The sequence below is a fragment of the Eschscholzia californica genome, unplaced genomic scaffold (assembly GCF_041429995.1).
Source record: "Eschscholzia californica isolate CP2 unplaced genomic scaffold, dmEscCali1.0.p SCAF_1, whole genome shotgun sequence".
In the NCBI taxonomy this organism is placed as follows: Eukaryota; Viridiplantae; Streptophyta; class Magnoliopsida; order Ranunculales; family Papaveraceae; genus Eschscholzia; species Eschscholzia californica.
In genome coordinates this window covers 25,317,330-25,338,937 of record NW_028238198.1, presented here as the reverse complement: position 1 = coordinate 25,338,937, position 21,608 = coordinate 25,317,330, and the positions used below count along the sequence as shown (strand labels likewise).

The following is a 21,608-nucleotide window of genomic DNA, read 5'->3' as shown; positions in this document are numbered from 1 at the left end:
AAATGACGTGCAACAAGAACAAGGGAAGTCTAAGAAATCATTTCTTCTTCTAGACCTGCTTAGATATATGTAGATCTGATGTACATCCTTACATATAGTAGTATTAGATGTTCATAATTATCTATCTTGATTTTCCTAGTCTGTTTCTTTTTGTTGTAATACCTAGTATGTTGTTTTAATTCATCATCATCATTAGGTCTTGTTGTTTTAGATTTCAGGAACAGAGGTGTGCAATTTCGAATTTCATTAACGTGTTGGCGGTTTTTCTAGGGTGAAGGCGGTTTTCCGACGATGAAGGTGGTTTTCCGACGACAAAGGCGGTTTTCCGGCAACAAAGGTGGTTTTCCGACGATGAAGGCGGTTTTCCGGCAACAAAGGTGGTTTTCCGGCGAATGTGACGGGAATGTAAATTAGTATTCCTAAATTGTATTATCAATTATTTTGGTGACCTTTAGGGTCTTTTCATCCGTGATCTTTAGGATCTTTTCATCTTTTTTCTATCTTTTTCGTCAGAGTCTAGTCCCATTTTTGTCTTATTCATGAGGTACTTTGCATTTAAAGGTATGCAACTCTCATGAAGTTGGAAGAGAGAAATAACAATTACATCCATGTAAACAATGTGATTTTTATCACTTATGAATGGAAATCGATTCCCGTGGCTTCAAAAAAAAAATAACAAAATGACTTTCAATGTCACTTAAAAGATAACTAAATATCTCATCAGAAATTCGCCATTTTAACATCATTGAGTGCACACGATTATCGAACACCATTGTCAGACTGTTTCAAAATCCACCTTGTGTTTTTTCGAACAAATTTGAGTATGCTTAAAGAAATCGCTCGTTCCATTCTTATATTCGATCATCTTTCTTTCACCACAAATTTTACAGTGCGCGGCTTCTTTAGTTCTCCCAACATTATCAGGATCAGTTTCTTCAACTATGTCCCACATTTTCCAGATTTTGGCAGTCCTGTTCCTCGTGTGAATGATATGTTCACACTCTGATTTGTAAAGAAACATAAAAAAAAAAACAGATTTTTAAAGAAAAATAAGAAAACAAAGAACATAGATCACCATTCATATATTATACTATAACACATGTCCATCATTCATATACTATACTATACTATAACATATACTATACTATAACATATACTACTAGGTATAACCCGTGCCTATTTCATGAGGGTTATGAGCGTGGTCGAGCCCTTAAATATGAAACTTATTTAGGAATAAAGAGAAATGTGGATTGAGCTCATAATGTTAAATCATTAACCCAACTTAGCGAATTATCATAAAACAACTTTAGAAAGAAAACATTTCTAAAAAACTTAATCATCTCTATCAACATCCATGCCACTGCAACATAAACAAATGACCTTTCATTCGTATGAAAATATTGAAGTCCATTACTATTCCATCTATAATAATGATTCAATGGAGATAATTTAATAAACCATGAAACAATACTTAGAAGATGAGTTAACCATTTTCATAAGTTACGTATCGACATCCACTACAATGTTAATAAAGAGGAAAAAGTTTTTGTCAACATCTGACCTAGAAGAGAGTGGTTAAAAGAATACTTATAGCAATGAAAATTGTTTGCAGCTCATAACATTTAGCAATTCAAGCAATGAAAACTGTTCGCAGAGCTTGCAGTTCTGGAACTTTTGTAGTTTGCTTTTGAACTGCATTTACACAATTTGGGTTATCTTCTTGGTAGGTAAGAAAAGCATCATCTACTTTTTTTTTTAACTTGGTAAGTTGGGTAAGGGAACAACCCGAAATAAGAAAGACAGAAAGAAAACAAAAATAAAAATAAACTGAATTCACTAATAAAAGTTATGACGCCTTGACCGCACCCTTTCCTCAATCGAACTGTCCCTCTTGTATCGTATCAATAATATTTGTTAACTCAGGCAGGAGTTGTTGTATACTCAGCACAGTTTCTCCTTCTCTCACCTTCATCTTTGCTAGGTAGTCCGCTGCTTGGTTTGATTCCCGATACACATTTGTCACCTTCACACTTCGAAACCTCCTCTTTATTTGTTTAGCTCTCTTCCACAGTCTTCCTTAGTCAGAATGTCTTTAATATTCATAGAATCTACAACAATATCAATATCTTGAAGCCCTTGTTGCGCTGCCAACTTCAGCCCAAATTCAACTCATTGGAGTTAGTGAACGAAAATGTTTTGGCGCTCCACCTGGGCCGTACCTGCTGCCATGACATCTCCACGTGAGTTCCTGATTATAGCCCCATATCCCGCATGTAGGTCATCAAGCGAACCATCCGAATTGATCATAACCTCCATTGTATAGGACCATTCCACCGACACTCAATGTTAAAAGGCCGAACCAATGAGATTGGTAAATTCCATCTCTCAGCAGCTAGTCTATTTTCCATTGTATAGCATCATCTACTTCATGCAAGTTTCATAAATTACAATATCCTGTTCAAAAGCTTTACATGAAGATCATACAATATTTGAGAACACAACAAAATAATGATAATGACACAACAAAAGAGAGCAGAGGAATAAAAGTCAATTCGTAACAAATAACGAAGGAGATGCGAAATCCAGAAACTCCGACGAATGCTTAGTGACCCAGAAATGCCGAGATGCCAATAACACATAAGAAGACCTAAATCTAAATACTGAAAAAACCTCAAACAAATAACGTGCAAGATAGAAAACCACAAACAAACATAACATACCAAAACAAAAATTTTAGACATTTGAGATATCTCATGGCCATTTTGTCGAACGACATACGTGTGGACATTTACATAAAAACCTGAAAGAAAAAAACTTGTAGGATCAAAGATTAATAATGTAAAACTAAAATGGAAGTTCCAAGGGAAGCTCGAATATGATTTCCAATTTACTACTTCATAAGTAGTAAGATTCAAACTACATTAATATTAATACCATGACTAATCGAGCTGTCATAATGAATTTACAAGTGGAAAATTTTCATTTCAATGTTTGTAGTGAGAGGATTTTTGGCTCTTTTAGTTTCGTGTTTGTAGAATTTGAGTAGCTACACAACGTCACGTTAGAACTTTCATCCCCGTAACAGTTTCCTCTGTTTCCAAAGCATCGGTCTTTTATTATTCACATATATCGTTCCTACGGTATTCTTTTGGGATACTGGGGCGATCATATACCTGATATAACCCATAGCAAATAAGAAAAGAAAATAAGTGATTAGCATAACAAGTAGTGACTTTTCAATCTCTCAGTATCTTTTTCAAATTATGATTTTTTTCTTGATAATTCTTTCTAATAGTTTTAGTTCTATTGATATCCGAACAATCCTAGATCATATAAGCACAACACAAATTTATAAAAATAAACAAGAAAAAAGAAACTATCTAAACATCAAGTATGTTTTAAAGTTTTCATCGAAACCTAAAATACAGAGTTCTATTAAATCATTGAGGCACTGACTGAAATCAGGAAACCTAAAACATATTTTTAGCTTTCATCATAGAGACCTAAATCAGAGAAAATGATCTACTTGTTTTTGTAGTTTTTATGTTATAGAAACCTACAATAATATTTGAAGTTTTATTCGAAGATTTGTAGTTTTCATCAGCTAAAATAGGTTTTGCCTGTAACTCGAGCTTCTGCCTCTGGTACCCATGGCAATAGGTGTTGGTTTAATTATTTCATCTTTCTAGAAAATCGACAACCTTAATTAATGTCTACCATCTTCAAATATTTAGGATAAAATTTGAGAAAGACCTCAACGGCTTCTAAACTCAAGCTTAAAATGATAAATAAGTCTTCATAACTGACAATTAGAGTGTGAAAATTTCGAGGTAAAACGTTATAACCATCTTAGAAAAATTATTTACTCAGCCAAATACGTCTAAAGTCCACCAATAACTCACAAATACAACACAAAAATAACAAAGAATGAATGATAATAAAGATTACTTTGCAAAATCAAGTAAGGAGTTACTAATACCTAAAACTTTGATGTTTCGCTAAATGACAGCACCAGATGGCAATGACTCCAAACTTAATCTTCTGCACATAAATGAAGACATAGTGACTGGGTAGTGAAAACCAGAGACTAACTTAAATAAAAAAAGGTTCTTTGTCTTCTACAACGTACGAGAAATCATATTTTTTAAAACAATTCTTCAGAGAAGTGTTTAATTGGAATAGTTGATTCACTGTAAGTATCATTTACTGTGTGTATATGGAAGCACATTTTTTTGAAGAACCACAGAAATCGTGATAGTCGGAAATTGCTTGGGGGACTGTCCGGAGTGGCCTCCGACTTAGGCGCGAGTTCGAGCTTAGGAATAGTAAAAGCTTTTTGGGAGGGTTTGTGGAGTCTTCATGTCTCAGTTGGGATCACATCTAGGCAACAAAGTAACATAAATACCGGTAATGAATAGGATTTGAGTGATCACATATGAACATATGGCAAGAAGTGCTGAAATGAAAGTTCACTTGTAACTATTAACAACATAATGAATATACAGTAAGTGATGAATTCGTTTTGTATAAATCACGAAAGAAAAAAGTGATATTTTTTGTTGTTGAAAGAATAAAGTGATATTAAACTACCTTACCAATTTTCCAAAATCCCTACGGACAATGGAGTTGAATATCCACCCGTGACAACCTGAAAACATCTTCACAATCAATTAAACAATATTATCGAGAAATCAAAATTTGTATCCTATGGAATATTGTAGTTCATGTGTCCCGAATTAAATCATACGTCGAGAACCTACTTTTAAAGCTTTCTTTACACTCCCTGCCACCATATGGTTTCCTCCTTGTATCTGCAACAAGTAGAGCATTTACTCTAGAGAATCTTACCATAGATAGGTTACACATTGATAAGCCTAAAATAGGTCTATTCCCCAAGTGTAGGGGTCAAGTTATAGTATTGAAAATAAGATTGAGTATCGTTCCAAAGGACAAGCTATTTTACCTAAATCTCGAATTAAAACCCCCTTTCAAATTTTTGATTTGATTTGGAAACTACTTAAAGAAAGAAAACAATACTAATAGACTAATAAGAATGAAATCAAGGTGAGAAGAAGAATCTAGGGTTTTCGATTTCACCACATAAATGGACTACTTAAGACAAGCATTCAATCAACAAATCACTTTTTTGTCTATAACTCAAAACCTAGCTTAATGAACTAATTCGGTTTCGGATAATATTCTTTAATAACACAATTCAAAATCAAGAATGTTTGATTGACTATCATATAAAACTAAATTCCTACACTATCATTCATTATCTAAAAGGCATATCTCATCTAATAATTCAATAAAAGCATGAAATATCTAATTATAATGCATGAATGATAATAAGGTTATAGAATCAACATGAAATGACAATCAATAGGCATTGAAGCTCAATATAAGGATTCATTGATTTATAACATATCTCAAAATAAGCCCAAATATGGGTTTCCTCTACACCCTAGATACAAATTTAGCTACTCATGGAAACTAAAGTAATATTCATTGAATTTATAAAGTAAATGGAATTACAAAAGATTGATGGAAAGAAATCACCAAGAATGTTCAAAATCCATATTCCCATGTATCTCCATTTTGATGTCCAATTTTAGCTCCAAGTGTCTCAAGAATATTACCCAAACTCCAAATAATAGCTTATTAGAAGATAAAAGAAGAGAAATTTAGAAGAGAGATAGAAGAAGAAGAGATTTTAGATAAGAAGGTATGGAGAAATTAGAAGGTTAGAAGAAAAAATTAGAAGGAAAATGTAGAGAAGAGATGAAGGTGGTAGAGAAAGTAGAAGAAAAAAATGGGGGGGCTAGGGTTTTTAGTTTAGAAGAGGTAGAGAGAAAAGGAGGCTAAAAGAGGAGAAAATGGTTTAAAGTTTTACTACTACAAGAAGGAGGAAAGAGAGGCTAAGAGGGGAGAGAGAGGCTAAGAGAGGATTGAGAGGGTTTGCAAGTCTACCTTTAATGGAGGAGCAAGAGATTTATTTATAGAGTTGGGTTAGGGTTTTGGTTGAGTCAAATGGTAAAAATTGGAAAAATGAGGGCTAGTTTTGGAAGTCTAGGGTCTTAATTGAGAAAACCCTAAAATATTCGGTTGACTAGTGGCGGCTAGGGTTTGGCTGGGATCTCAGATGCTAGGATATAGCCGGATGCATGGGGTTAAGTTGCAGCGCACACAGGAGCCGTCGGATTTCGATAAGACACGGATCTGGGCTGGTCGGGAGAAGGCCACGTGTCCGGGAGCACGGAGCTAAGTTGCTTCGGATAACACGGGATAATGATAAAAGACGGGACGGTCAGCAGCCGTAGATCTTGAAAACGCGGAACCCAACGGTCAAGATTAAAACGTTTGAACAGGACCACCAAGTTAAGTTGCTGCGCGCTCCACCGGATCAGGCCTATAGGGTCCACTTCGCTGCTTAGCGCTAACACGGGAATTGGATACACCGGCCTCCGTCCTTCGACACGTGTCTGTTGGGATACCGCGCGCCAGAACCGTACCCGACATTGTCCCGCTAGTCAACACCTTTTGACTGAATTTTGACTTTGATTTATTCCTTCGTCCGGACTCCGATTTGACTTCCGTTTTCTCCTATGGACTCGTCTCGACCTCTACTTTTCAACCACGCACTGACCTTGGCCAAATTACCAGAATGTCCTTGACTCCAAATGACCAAAATACCCTTTATGCATCTTTTTCCTCGTTTTTAACCGTTTTTCACACCTAACTCTGCAAAAGACACCTAATCAAGAAAACCAACCATTTTATTACAATAAAGACTCGAAACTGACTAACTTGGCTAAATTAAACGACTCTGATGGGACATTTTCATGACCCATCAAACATCACGTTCAGGCTCTGCAATCAAAGAAAAACTACAATTAGATCTCAGATTCAAGTGATCCATTGGCATACATACATAGAAAGATAGATAGAAAGATTGCACCACCGATTGCCATTTACCAATAAAATAAGAAAGATTTACCAGACATGTGAATGACAGATATCAGAAAGGATCTAAGGCAAACCTAATGGCTTTAACTGAATATCAAATAAGCTTGCACACATATATATCAGATTTGCCATATTATTTCGCTGATTTGTCGTTGCAAGTAATCTGCTTTAGTCCTGTTGAACCCAAAAGTAAAACCCTAATGACCTCACAAAATCCTAATGACACTCACAAAATGGAGTTATTTCTGTATCCGAGCCTAACCCATGAAAATAACCTGGATGCAAACATTTATCCAATAGAATTGCTTCTTTACATTGTAATCTAAATCCTCAAATGTGTCCGAAAATGAAAGATAACCCACTAATCTGTATTCAAAATTCAACCATGAAATCAAGACGAAAATGATTTAAATCTATCTAGATAAGTTATTAGGATAAAATCGCCATTTTTTTAGATATAACAACAACAAATTTGAGAAGTGCTTTGAGATTTTGCAAATTTATAGTGGCTCTGGTTGGTGATTGATTTTTGTGTTCAAATATGGTTTAAGGATGTGATTAATTTCAACTTCAATTCTGAAATTTGTAGCTTAATCAAAGAAAATAAAACCAGATATATGATTAATGTCAAAATTTGTGGCTTAATCAAAGCAAAATAACAACAGAAACTTACATGAATTAGGGCTTTAGGCCTTGTCATTTTAAATATCTGAATCCACCATAACTTTCTTCTAAACAACTGCATTTGTTTTGTCCCAGTCATCACTAAAAAACCCTGTTTTGTTATATAGATTCTATACTATACTATAACATATACTATACTATAAAATAAGAAAAATAAGAAATCATAATTGTAAAGAAACATAAGAAAAAAATCAGATTTGTAAAGAAAAATAAGAAAACAGAGAACAGTAGATGAATATAAGAAAAATAACATATACTTTGGTCTGGGTGTTGAACCACCCTCAATTATATTAAACTTAGAATCAGAATAAGGCATTTCATTCTTCGTTTCTGCAACTCTATTGTCCTTTTCCACTCGGAGTTTTAGAATTAATTCTCTAAGGGACATGTCTTTATTCTTATGACGTAAATAATTTTTGAAGTCTTTCCATCCATGAGGTAATTTTGCTATCAGGGCCCTGACTTGGAAGGCTTCGCTTGTCACCATATGTTCAGATTTTCGTTCCTGTAATATGAGTTGAAATTTCTGAACTTGTAGCATTACTGACTTTATGTCAGTCATCTTAAATTCAAGAAGTTTCTCTACTATAAATTTTTTCACTCCAGCAGTCTCTGTTTTATATTTATTTGTTGGAGTTTCCCATAATTCCTTGTTGTATCAATAACATAATAAACGTTATACAATCCATTATCTAATGAAATAAGAATATAATTCTTGATTAGGAAATCAGAATGTTTCATGCTTCTATTGTTGATACGTGTTGGACATCACCATCTTCGTTCAACACAGATTTTCTTTCTATTAAGTATTTGACCAACCCAAGGGTAGTCAAATAGAAAAAAAAATTATGTTGCCAGCGTTTGAAATCAATCCCGCAGAACTTCTCAGGTTTTTCAGCATGAGTGGATGGACCAACTGATTTCATTCCTGACTCAACATTGCTTGCCATTTTTTCTGAAGAACAGAATACACCTTTCAGTATACAAATCATAATTATTGTCTTACAATTGTTGTTTAAACAATTATATTGTTTTATCGTCTTGTTTCTTTCAACAAATTTCTGAAACTGATCAGAGATAAACAAGTTGTATTTTAAATTAAAAAAAAACCTTAAAAAAAATAGACTGTTAGTACTCTGTTTTAAATCCAGATATGAATTGTATTTCAAATACTAAATTAATAAAGAGGACAAAGAACAGAAACTATTTTCATTAGAACCGGGGCGAGTGATCTCTTTCCTTAAGACAATAATACGCCAAGTTTATTGTACCAACAGTACAAGTGATTTGTCTCCCAGCATACAACGGATTACTTTTCTGGATCAGAGTTACGTGGATCTAAAAATCTTTCGAACGTTAGTAAGTATTGAAACCTTTTGAATGCCTCAAACTCTCTTAATTTGAAGTCAGTTTGAAGTCTGATTTATAGCTTATTTAAAGGTGAGAGGTGACTGTTGACAAACAGTCACATTTGGAGGGAGCAGTCACCACCCTTTTGAAGGGAGGAGGTACTGATCCATGGATTTAATCTGGTCCTTCGAATCTAGATTTAATCTTGTCCGTCAGACTGTCTTTGGGATAAAAATAAAAACAAAGATTCATATGCACTGTCTTTGGGATAAAAATAAAAACAAAGACTCATATGCTCCTAGCGACGATGCAAAGTGCAAGCGCCTCTAAAGCGCCCACGCCGTGCGCAGTGCAAATCACGCAAAGCGTTGAGCCTTTATTTCATTCATACTATCGTATGAGAGAGCAGCTTATTATAAACCCTTCATCTTCCTTTAACTTGCCCGGTATGGGACTTTCCTTAAATATTTTACATATTTAAATATTTAAACCCAAACTTCGAAAATTAATATCTTATTTATACATAATCGGTTTTGAGCAAAGCAAAGCTTGAAATTCAAGCCCTCGACGAGACGAACGCAACGGTACATTGTTTGAGTTGTTTCGACAATCAGGACCTTTTTTAAAAGACAAAAAACGCTCCTGCTAAAGTGTCGATTCCAATAAAGATATCAATCACTTGGGGAAAAAAGCAAATAACAAAAAAAAGATGAACAAGATTTGGAATCCTTATCCTCTTGTTCACTCAAACTCAACACTTATGGCTCTTTACTTCCTTGACTGACACAGTAGGTATTGGTTTTAGTTATGTATTATTACCGGTCCTCTTTCATTTGGACAAATACTGCAATTGTAAAATAAGAAACCGTAAAGATACCAAGTGGGGCATGGGTAGTATTGGGCACCAACCACTTTATAGGTTCTAGTTCCTTGTCTTTATATTGTAGAACCGCAACAAAAATAACTAGGAACCGGTACAGAAACTCTTAAAAGTTTTGATTTAGGGCAATGAAGTTATAGAATCTGACCCATATTGAAATCCCCAATTTAAGATTATTACTTCTAATAATGGCCTTACCTAACCCCACTAAACTTCTAGCACCAAAGATAATCAGATGTGAAGGGTTAGAAATAGTATTATTAAGTTGTTATACGGAACTATAAATAAATTATGTTGTTTTTATACGAAAATTTTATACCCCTGAAAATTTGTTGAAATTTACATTTTCTATTTAAAATTTTCTACTCCAGAAATTTTTTTTATTTCTCCAAAAGGTCTGCAAATAATAACTGGTAAAGATATCCAATGGGCCATGGATAGTGTATTGGCAAAAAATAGCATTGGGCCTTCCTTATGCACCCACCCTCGCACTACATGAGAGGAGTGCCTTAGCCTCGACGGCCTAGTAAGGAAGCCCATTGAGAGCCCAACAAGCCTCGTAAGCCCAGAAAGTCTAGCATGCTTACTCAAGCCCATGCTTCTGACATACTAGGATATGGTCTGCCATGACAATCTACCCACACTCCAGCTAGTTGTGCGCACGCGTGGCCAAGTCGTTAGAGATTGGGTTAGCCCAATCTTAGCATTTCGTTACACGTTAGAATCATAGTAGAAGACCGAGTCTTGCGCTACTTTAAAGGAGTAGTGGACCATTTCTACTGGCAACGAACAGGATAGGGTAACGTGTATCATTTCGCTACACGTTGGAATCATAGACGGCAAAAGACGATTCACACAGAAAATTCGACACATCTGCCCAGATGACGCCTCCCCCTTGCTAGCATGCTCATCCCTGCCCAACAAAGTGGAGCACACAACTTACCCTCTACTGAACAAGGCACAAGACAGACAACATTTATTCAACAAGTCCACCAAAGACAAACAAAGTGTGAGTAGCCGACGATTCAGGCTACCCTGATGTGTGCTTCTCCTTACCCACTTAAAACAACGAAGAACCAGGAATCACAAACACCAAGTCGCCCTAGGCTGCCCTGGCGCACCACTCTTTATCCTACTACATTAATACTCATTACATTTTGTATTGGTTTTTTGTACTCAATGTTCACCAATTCGCAAGACATCAATAAAGCATAGTCAAAGCATGGTTAAAGCAAACGTCAACTTTGTCAACACAATCCCATAAAAAGAGTCTAACATGCTCCATGGGAAACCAAGCATACTGCAGTCTTGCAAACTTCAATCGCCTTATCCTCTGCCTACTGTTGGTCGTCAAGCGTAATAGTAGCGGTCGGGTTTCACTCGGTAAGATACGTCCCCGCCATGTACTCCCGCATAAGTGTGGCCCTTGCATGTATCTGCACCCGCACCCCATGATCTTCAATCGCCTTATCAAACTCGTCTTCTTTTACCTTCAACTTGCCTCTGAACTCTTCGGAAAGACGACCCCGTTCCTCGGCAAGACGACTTTTCTCCTCAGCAAGGCGATATTTCTCCTCAACAAGGAGATGTTCTGCGTAGTACTTCTGCTTCCACTCGACAATTTCCTGGTCTTGAAGATCCCTAGCATAACCCATGCCAGACAAGGCCTGCAACGGAAGTACATAGAAACACAACGTTATACAACAAATCAATACAAGGAACGCTGAAAGCACCTAAGTAAGAAAGAAGGAGTACAAACCCGATAAGCCTGGGTCATAGACCAGTCCATGGTCCCGCCATACCCCATCTCCGTAAAGCCAGGCATGTCCTCCTCTATGAGCAAGTAAGGGACTACCTGTGACACGAAAGAAGGATCGCGAAGCATTGACGATGACGAAGGCACCTCGAAATGCACCACATTGCTACTACTACCCGTCGAAGGAGCCACGGTCATAAGTAGCGGCTCGACACTTGCAACAGAAGGAGAAGAGGAGGCAGAGGGCTTGAGACGGATATGTAGAGGATGAGGAGGCGACGTTGCCGTACTCACGACAGCTGCTTCTCTAGCAATGACAACCTCGGGCATACGATATCTCTTCTTCGTCATAACATCTTCTAAAAAAAAGTAAGCCCATACTACTTTAAAAAGCTAGAAAAGACAAGAATATGGAACAATAAAATGCAAGGAATATAGAGCACATGCCAAGGGTCACTTGGTCAACTCTCTTATGACCAAGTATGACCTCCCAATGCCTCTCGAGAGGGCTAAGAGTCAGGCAGAAGTCGAAACGCCTAATAGCCTCCCGTTCTGCAAAGTCGATTTTGTTCCCTTGCTCGGTATCTGCATAAACTAACCCCTTTAGACCAAGTGAAACAGGAAACGACAAAACTCACACAACACTGACAAACAAACAATAGACATCACTCACTAGCAAGTCTCCATCCCGAAGGCATCCATGACACGTCACGCCAATCAAACAAGCTGAGAACCTTTGCAAAGAAGTACCAGTCGTACCGTCGCCTCTCGCTGGAAGGCAAGCCTAACACCACCTGGGTCCTACCTTGTCAGATACGAAACTGATACCGACCTTTATCAAGTTTCATGAGATAAAATGCGGATACATCCTCTTCGTCCAATATCCTACCCGGCTTAGCCAACCAGTCGAGACATAGCAGGACCCTCCAAGCATTGGGCATCAGTTGGGATGGGTGAATCTCGAATCGTCTAACGGTGTCATACACCAAGGAAGGGATTGGAAGCCAAAGGCTATGCTCGTATAAAGCAACCCAGCCTGCAGGTATATCACTGTCTACCAATTCTGACGGGTCAGGCTCTCTGAGCTTCACGTCTTTGGGTATCTTGTATTTCTTCCAGATTCTCTTCAACAGGTGTCGGTAATGGTAGATGGAGGGTTTATTAACACATCGGGCCGCTCAGCAGGGGCACGCGAGCTAACTCCGCCTTGTGTCGAAGCCCTAGTGTACCCACTAGAAGAGTCGTCTACCCGTTCGTCCATCCTACGGAGCACACGTCTAAGTAAAAATAGATTACTCCCAGCAAAGATCTGGCCTAACCCTCACGACCACCAAAAGGGAAGAGGCCTAGCAGACACAAAGTCTTCTTTACTTGAGACTAACACGTATGGCTACCCTAGCCCACGCGAAATTTTGGGCGGACACAAAAAGAGCGGGGCTTGGTAGGGCTACCCTAGCCCTCACGGTTGCGGTAACAAGGTCCTACCCTAGCTTACATGGCAACTACAAGCCTACCATGATTTTACCCCACAAGTACACATTTTCTGCCTAGCATGATTCTGCCCCCTCGTTACGCATTTTCTGTCATGCATATGTTAGGTTCACTACACTAACATGGCAAGCAAGAAACATAACTCGGTGGAATCCTACGCCTACCACAAGAGTAAAACAAGGCAAACATATTGCTACCCTAGTCCACATAGTTATGGAAAGAAAGTTCTACCCTAGCTTACATGGCAACTACAAGCCTAGCATGATTCTACCCCATCGTTACACATTTTTTGTCATGCATATGTCAAGTTCACTATACTAACATGGCAAGAAAAAACCGTAGCTTGGTGGAATCCTACACTACCATAAGATCAAAATATGGAAAACATGCTACAAATTGTTGTTGGGAAGATCAAAATATAAGGTTTTACCAACATACGAAGAACGCTAAAGAAAAATTCGACTATTACCTCAAGATCTTCAAATTTCTCTCTCCAAGCTTTTTCCAGAAAATCCGCTCCGAAATCTCCTCCAATGATGGCTCCAATAAACTCTTGCAACCAACAAGGTTCCAAAACCCCTCATCCCCTTATATATGGGTGACAAAGTAAATTAAGCGGACCACATCGCCTGACACGTCTCGTCGCCACACGGCTCATCTACAACCTTCAAAAATGTTATGCACAAGATATCACCATGAGAAGCAGAACTTGGCAGATTAATCACGCGATAGATCAACACGGATAAGCTATATCGGTCGTCGCGCTACTAAAGTTACTTTAAGCCGAGAATTCGGGAACGAAACTTCAAGTAATCCCCACGTATATACATACATAATACACGTATACGTATATATATAAACATAGAAGAAAACTGCTCGGGGACAGGGCAGGAGGTGCCTGCCCTGCACGTTCCAGCAGGGCAGGACGCTCCTGCCCTGCGCATCCCAGCAGAGCAAGGCGCTCATGCCCTGCCCATCCAGCTGGGTCGTACTCCCTAGCCTGGACACCCCACGCCATGTAGGTCGCTCCTCTTTGCTGGTCAACCGGACCGTCTCCTCTGCATATCGCGTTCCGAGCATGGTCTATTGATCTAGCATCCATCACTCTCTCTGAAATACGGGTCTCCTTGACTCGAATTTCTGTCAACCATTGCGCCTCTTCTTCAAGTCCATATCAAAACACTCTGGCGTACCACATGGGAGACAAAGCGGCAATACAAAGCATCTGGGCCCGATTTCAATGTTTGAAGCTACATCTACTCCCTAAGTCAGCCACTCGCTAACTCAGGGAGTGGGGGACAAACTGTATTGGCAAAAAATAACATTGGGCCTTCTTTATGAACCCACCCTCGCACTACATGAGAGGAGGGCCTTCAGTAGCCTCGACGGCCTAGTAAGGAAGCCCATCGAAAGCCCAACACGCCTCGTAAGCCCAAAAAGTCTAGCATGCTTACTCAAGCCGATGCTTCTGACATATTAGGATATGGTCTGCCATGACAATCTACCCACACTCCAACTAGTTGTGTGCACGCGTGGCCAAGTCGTTAGAGATTGGGTCAGCCCAATCTTAGCATTTCGTTACAAGTTAGAATCATAGTAGAAGACCGAGTCTTGCGCTACTTTAAAGGAGTAGTGGACCATTTCTACTGGCAACGAACAGGCTAAGGTAACGTGTATCATAGGGCTACGATTCCCTCTCAAGAGGTCAACGACTACGAAAACAGTTTAATGGGATCCTACTATTGCGGAGCTAACAAGCATGCAGTTACTATCCTCTACACTCTATAAATAGAGGAAGCCTTGCTCTTGAGAAGATCATCTGACTCTCACTCGTAATCATTTACTCATTCTCTACTCAGCACTCCAGAAGCTCTACTCCAATCACTTCACTCATTATATACTAAGCTCCGGCTAGAAGTCACCTCATTCGATAAACCTCTGACCTATGCTAGTCTAAGGCAGAGGTTTCGGCTAGAAGTAACTATGAAACCCCATCAGAACTTGTAGAGGCTTCTCGTTTCTCTCATACCTTGCTAGTCTACCCTTCTGTAAGCAGAAGTCCACCCTTCCACAAGCAGAGATCTACCCTTCCGCAAGCAGAATCTTACTCTTCTATAACCAGAAGTCTACTCTGCTGATCAAGTAGTCCAGAAGCTACCCCAACTCATCATTCCGTTGAATCGAGCTCCGGCCACTCTACGAGTCGTGTCACCCCTATGCTATAACGACACTAACATCATTAGTAATTCTATCTTCGATCTATTTACTTTATTATATCGAACTAAGTTACTAACTTGGTCGTCGGAGGGTCCTTGGCCGACACCATCCCCAGTGCCCTTGGACTTCACGGTTCTGTTTCCCTTGTGCAGGTCTACAGGTTACCAGTACTCGTTTCCTACCCAGACGTTGGTCTACCAGTACTCATTTCCTACCCGGGCGTTCGCCTACCCAGTTACCCGACTACTTGAACCGACCTTCTACCCGTTCGCCCATCTATTTGAAGGTCTGAAGCCTAGTTGCTGGTGCCCACCTAACAACCTCTCTAACCGTGTGACTTTCTACCCGTCCACTGATAGTATTGGGTTCCCACCATAGGATAGGTTCAAGTTCCTTATCTTTATATTGTGGAACCCAACAAAAAAAACTAGGAACCGGAACAGAAACTATTAAAATTTTTGATTTGGGTAATGAATTTATGAAATCTGTTCCATATTGAAATCCCTAGTTTAAAATTGTTTACTTCTAATAATGGCCTTACCTAACCCCACTAAACTTCTAGCACCAAAGATAGTCAGATGTGAATGGTTAGAAATAGTACTAGTAAGTTTTTTTTTGTTAAGGAATATTATTAAGTTGTTATAAGAAACTATAAATAAATTGTGTTATTTTTATGGGAAAATTTTATACCAAAATTACAGGTTGTTGTATTAGCACGTTGCTCGATAAGCTCATCTTTAACTAGTGGATTTTGTCCAAAATATTGATATTTTCAAGCTTGGAACGGCCACCCAAGGTCTTCCCCCCTCATCCTACCAATTACCAAGCTTATGGAATTTGTTAGCAGCTTTTGGAAATTCTAAAGGCAGCTTCCTTTTTGTTTCTATGAAAAGGGTGCCTTAGTAGCAACAGTAGACTACTCTGTAAGTACTGGATTTGATTTTCTTTCAACATTGTCTTTTAGACAACTTTTAGTTATAATTTTGAAGACAAAAGTTGAGGCATCTAAAATCATACATGAGAACTTTGTTGGAAGCGGAGCTGACTTTGAATCGATCTGATTCGTCAAACTCAGAAACAAAACATGCTTTTGTGTGTCTCATCGAGCTCTTTAATTTATAGGTCAGAATCACTCGAATCCGGTTCCGGATGAATGAGAAATTAAAGTTTCAAGTTTGGACGAAGATCGATTAAACTAAGGACTAAAGCGGCAAATAGGACAAGTCAGTTTGAAGGTCAATTGGACGAAGCGAGCACGCCTAGATTTGGACGACTCGCTTTCAACCCGCAAGAAACTTTCCACAAATAAATTTTTCCTCTTTTTTTTGTTTTGTTGAAATCCATCAAAATCTTTGTTTTCATCAATCTAAACGATATTAAAGATAAGATATAGTCTTCCAAGAACCAGGCCTCATGGCAACCCCCAATTAGGGGAGCCAGGATTTCCATTCGGACAGGGCTAAACTTTAACTTCACTGAAGTCAATTTTTTTAATCGAAAAGTCAATAAAATTAAGTTTCCACTTATGATGCATGTAAATACATGTAAAAATGTTATTTAAAGGTACATTCTATTGATTATTATACATTCTTAAGGATGCATTTCATATTCATGTAAACTTTCTCACTAAAAAATTTTAAACATGAATCAAACATCATCCAGTATCAATCAAAAATCAAATAACTAAACATGAATCAATAAACAATGTCAACCTACAATTAGACGTCAACTAGATTCGCAATAATTATGTAAGATTCATAACTCATAAGAAACTAAGAATCATAATTCATAAAACATGACCATGAAACGACAAACAAACATCAATTCATCAATGGACAAACACAAAGAGAAATATATTGTAGGTGAACCCTCTCTTTCGATGTAACACCTTAGGGGAAAAAAGGAAGGAGGGAAAGACGATAAAGGAGAGAAATATATAGTGTAGGTGAGAGAAGGATAAAGTGAAAGACAGAAAAATGTAATAACAACAAAATTAAAGAACACATTACGCACAAAATTGAAAAAGAAAAAGATGGGTCAAAAAGAAATCCTAGACACTCATGAGTGCCAAGACATTAGTTTGTTCCAAATTAGGGGTAAAATCTGGATTCTGTTATAACTTGAGGACGAAAAGGTAAATTATCCTTCTCAGACTAAAACTAAGCAGGATAAATTTTTGGGAAAATTAAAAGCTCGAAGCATGATTCGAACTCTTGTCCTCATGGGCGCAAGGGTTTGGCATCTACCACCACAGGCAAATTCCTCCAATTGATTATCTTTTAGTCCGACAGTTTTAAGAATGAAGTCAGGCTGTAGCCTGGGTTAGCCTACACACATATCCACCCCTGCCCCTAATCAACCCACTTGTCAAACTAAATACGGATGTCTCCTTTATCGATATTAAGAAACCGACAAGTATCAGTAACATCTTTCATAATGACGAAGCGACATTTATGCATGCCCATACTACTATTATTAATACTAAAGCAACAGAAGAAGGAGAAACTATAGGTACTGCAGAAGACATCCAGGGAACGATTCTGTCCCGCAAAAGCAATGATCTAGCCGACTCTCTAGCGAAATGGGCAAGGAAGACGATGAGTACTAGTAATTGGGAGGTTGTTCCCTCTATTATTAGACATTATTGTTGTAATAACTCTCACGTTTATCAGTACCGGCTCTAACTTTCGGGGGGTCCTAGGCGAACGTATCGAAGGTCCCCTGCACTTTAAGTTGGAAAAAATGTAAGAGTTGATATTTTATAGTTGTTAAAATTAGTCGCGAAACAAATACTACTTGAACGTCGTTTTTTCTTGCATTTTTAGTAAGTAGTAATAAGAATTTAAAAATAAACAAAAAATAAAAAACGAAGAAAACTTAAAAGAACAAGAAGCTTATCTCGATAATTGTGTTATAAACCTTTGTAGAGAATGTAATAGAAATGTGAGATTGAAGTTTGAAAACAAATTAAAAAAGAGAAAAATAGAAATTATAAGAATGTGTGTTTAATTTGATTTTTGTTATTCGTTTATTTAGGAGTATGTTAAAGCTTCCATGAGTAGTTAATAAAGTTTAAATATTATGATTTTGTATTTTAAGGTTCCTATCAAAATCAATGTTGACGGAGCTTTTGAACCTCCTTTAGCAGCGGCAGGTGCTATTGCTAGAAATGAAAATGGAGTTATCTTAGGTACTAAATCCACCAGATTCCAGGCGGTGTCGCCCCTCCACAGCGAAATGATAGGATTCAGATTAGGGTTTGAACTCAGTATTGAGCTGGGTTTGGGCTTATATATCTTAGAAGGGGATTCGAAATCAATGGTGGATATGCTCTCTGAAGGAGATTGTGTGTTACCGTGGCGCTTATCTAGGGAATTAGGGATGCTGCGTAATGACATCAGGAGTAGCAATGTGGAGTTACAATTCTGCCCCCGAATTTGCAATTCAGAGGCTCATCAATTGGCTAAATCTGCATTACATCCTTCGACTTAAGCTATTTGCTTTTAGTCCTTTCAGTTAACTTTAAGTATTCCTTGTAGCCTACTGTTGCTTATGATACTTGAACATTGTATGGTTACTGAATATTTTATTTTTGAAAGCTATTATCAAAAAAAAAAACTTTAATTGGTTTCACTTGATAGACTTTGTTATTTAATGTAACTCACAGAAAAAAAAATATATATATATGGAGTATATATTTAAAAAATGTTGTAACTCGTAGGAGTCGAACCTCTAACTTTAGGTTATTTAACCAACTATTATGTCAACTCTACTGCCTACACAAACTTAATAAATGTATGCATAAAAATACATACAAAAGTACTATCTATATATAAATCTGGGGCCCCCTAAATTTGAAGGCCCTAGGCGGCCCACCAATTCTGACATTTATTAATTTATTTCTATTTGCAACAAAAATCTAGCAGTCTTCTTATCATGTTGAACATTTATGTCCACTGCGATCATATAACTTCTCCTAGTCATATAGAGTTTCCATGCGGTCGAACTACTTACGATCGATTTGATAGGCCATCCATTCTAGTTTCATCCATCTTTAACCGATACCAGTTTAGGAATATTAATCGTTCATTTGCTAGCCACCTACGCCTTTCAATCGGACCAGTAATTAAAAGCATATATCTAAATTTTCCCTTCGATCTCGGTCGGCACCCTACGTTGTATATTAATATCCATCTTCATCGTGCAGTTTATGTTACTTATCTTCCAGCTCACTTTTTGTTGAGTACATGTGTCTTTGGTGATCTTATAGATTTATCTCTTATCCAAGTTCTGTAACATGTTCACTTCCACCCCTTTACGTAATTTTATTGCGATCTTTTGTCGGATTAGCAGGGTATTCATACTCGGGCTATGACGGCGATCCCATTTCCCAGGTGTCTGAACTGTTTCTACATTGTAGAATTCGATCGGATATGGTCTATGTACATGAAGAATACTGGCGGGATAACCTGGAATCATCCTATGATTCCATCTTGCAGACACCCTCGTTTCTTCCAGAAATTTTGGGTTTTAATCCATCTTAAGTGTTACAAGAAGTTAGATACGAGCTTCATCTTTATAGCTACCAGACGGACTCTCAAGATTAAATATGGTATCTTACTCAAGAAGAGATGCCAACCTTGCAAGCTACAGAATGAAGACTGCTCTACAAACCGAAGTTATACTATGTACCTCTTCAGTTCTGGTATTTTGTTGTACTACTTTACTTATTGTATTTGTGTTTTTCTTCTTACTTTATTGTATTAGACTCTTTTATGTTAATGTCCCTTCTAAAATGAACATCGGCTCTCACAATTCCGTCTCCGTCTACCAAGATGACAGACCCATTCTCTGTACTATCAATTCCCTTTAACAAAAAAAAAGTAAGATGATAACGTCGGAAACTGATTTTTCCATTTAACTTTACAAACAACTTTGTAAATTTTGATTTGACTTCTTCCTGATATTGTAACGGTGATTCGAGATGAAGAAGGAAACTACCAGCAAAGACACTCCAACGCACATGTCAGTGCAGTGTGCAGGTTTAAAAATCAATGAAATTGTTTAAGATTAGAGTTCATCACATTTTTAGGAAAATTTGTTACATTTACATACGTTTGGAGGGCGATGAAAAATCACTAGTTGAGATCTTGCGGTGATAAGACACCGGCTTGATGATAATCACGTGGTGTGGTCGTCATGAAAAAAAATCGCCCCTACTAGTGAAGATTCCAAGCTAATGGAGTGTAGTTTCCATTTTCATGCTTCCACCTGTCTCTTAGGCAGAGCAAAGCTTCAGATGCCAAGATCGCCCCTTCTGCAAACCTCCCTACGCCATCTCTCTTTGATGACTCATATACACTCAAACGGAATAATGTTAGTGGTTGTTAAGATTTAATCGGTGGTCAATGTGGGAGTCAAAGTCTCGCTTTTTTTAGCTTCAGAATTTCTTGGAGAGCATGACCGGCCAGCACCCATCCTACCTTAGATTTGCAAGATCTAACCATTGGAATCCCAACAGACGAAGAATGTGACATAACTACGGGTGCGAAAAAGGTTTGCGAGCCCAGGTCCGTCCACAAACCACCCGAGCCCGATGTGTTCGTGGCAGTCCGGTGTCCGAGACACACACTACCCGTCGGGACCGCCAAGTTTTGTCGGACGGGCACGAAAAAAAGGCTCTAACCGACATTCTGTTCGAGTCCGACCGATTAATATTTTTGACTTACTTAGACATTTTCAATCGTATATACATAGTTAAACAATTAACGTAGTTGGCATTTAGATTACACACTTACAATGGGTCGAGTACACCCTAATCGGGTGCTTCTCGGTCTCCGAGTCGTCTCGGATCGAGCAGTTAGGGCCGGGTTTCAAATTTCTGCACCGCTTTCCCGACCCTACTTACAAGTACGTGTATGGAAGACTACGTTTCGTATTTATAAAGTTTTGTATCTATTTCACGTCAAGAAGTTTAAAATGTGGGAACATGTTACTGTTATAAAATAAGTTTGGCTTCCACATTTTAATCCCACGTCAATAATGCCATTGGGGTTCTTATAAAAGAGCGGAGGGATAGACCACTGCTGGGTGGATTACGTTTATAGGCTTTGCTTGGGTGGAATTTAAATGAGTGTCTCTGAAGAGGTAAATCACCTCTTGAATTCAACTTGAATGCTTGAAGAGAGAGTATTTCTTTGTGTTTAGTAATGAAGTATACATGGATATTTATAGGTTTACAGGTAGTTATCAACTAGGTACAGA

The 21,608-nt window shown here is 38.1% G+C and overlaps 1 protein-coding gene and 1 long non-coding RNA gene across 10 annotated transcripts in view; one reads left to right on the top strand and one right to left on the bottom strand.

Moving 5' to 3' along the window:
- Positions 1-1,728: 1,728 nt before the first annotated feature.
- LOC147565446 (uncharacterized) lies at positions 1,729-7,740 on the bottom strand. 9 transcript variants are annotated; one of them, XM_086651929.1, is made up of 6 exons: positions 7,640-7,740; positions 6,859-6,870; positions 4,761-4,866; positions 4,596-4,648; positions 3,980-4,041; positions 2,857-3,173 (listed from the first exon to the last, which is right to left on the bottom strand). In XM_086651929.1, the coding sequence occupies exons 1-6, from the start codon at positions 7,727-7,729 to the stop codon at positions 3,071-3,073; spliced, it is 426 nt and encodes a 141-aa protein (XP_086508055.1). In that variant the 5' UTR covers positions 7,730-7,740; the 3' UTR covers positions 2,857-3,070. The 9 variants fall into 9 exon arrangements, 5 of the variants coding, with proteins under 5 accessions (XP_086508059.1, XP_086508055.1, XP_086508058.1 ...); XM_086651932.1 differs by having other exon boundaries at positions 4,591-4,648; positions 7,640-7,738; XR_015230198.1 differs by having other exon boundaries at positions 3,045-3,173; positions 3,949-4,041; positions 4,591-4,648; positions 7,640-7,739.
- Positions 7,056-21,608, top strand: part of LOC147565441 (uncharacterized) — an 85,907-nt gene continuing 71,354 nt past the window's right edge. The window contains exon 1 of the long non-coding RNA XR_015230202.1: positions 7,056-8,408. This is a non-coding gene — a long non-coding RNA (uncharacterized LOC147565441). The remainder of the gene's footprint in view (positions 8,409-21,608) is intronic.

Bases quoted from the DNA above. Each gene is read 5' to 3' on its own strand.
- LOC147565446 (XM_086651929.1), bottom strand. From the start codon at position 7,729: ATGACTGGGACAAAACAAATGCAGTTGTTTAGAAGAAAGTTATGGTGG. The intron at 4,649-4,760 runs GTAGGTTCTCGA...AGATGTTTTCAG, and splicing joins GTGTAAAGAAAGCTTTAAAA to GTTGTCACGGGTGGATATTC. The intron at 4,042-4,595 runs GTAAGGTAGTTT...ATTTATGTGCAG, and splicing joins GTAGGGATTTTGGAAAATTG to AAGATTAAGTTTGGAGTCAT.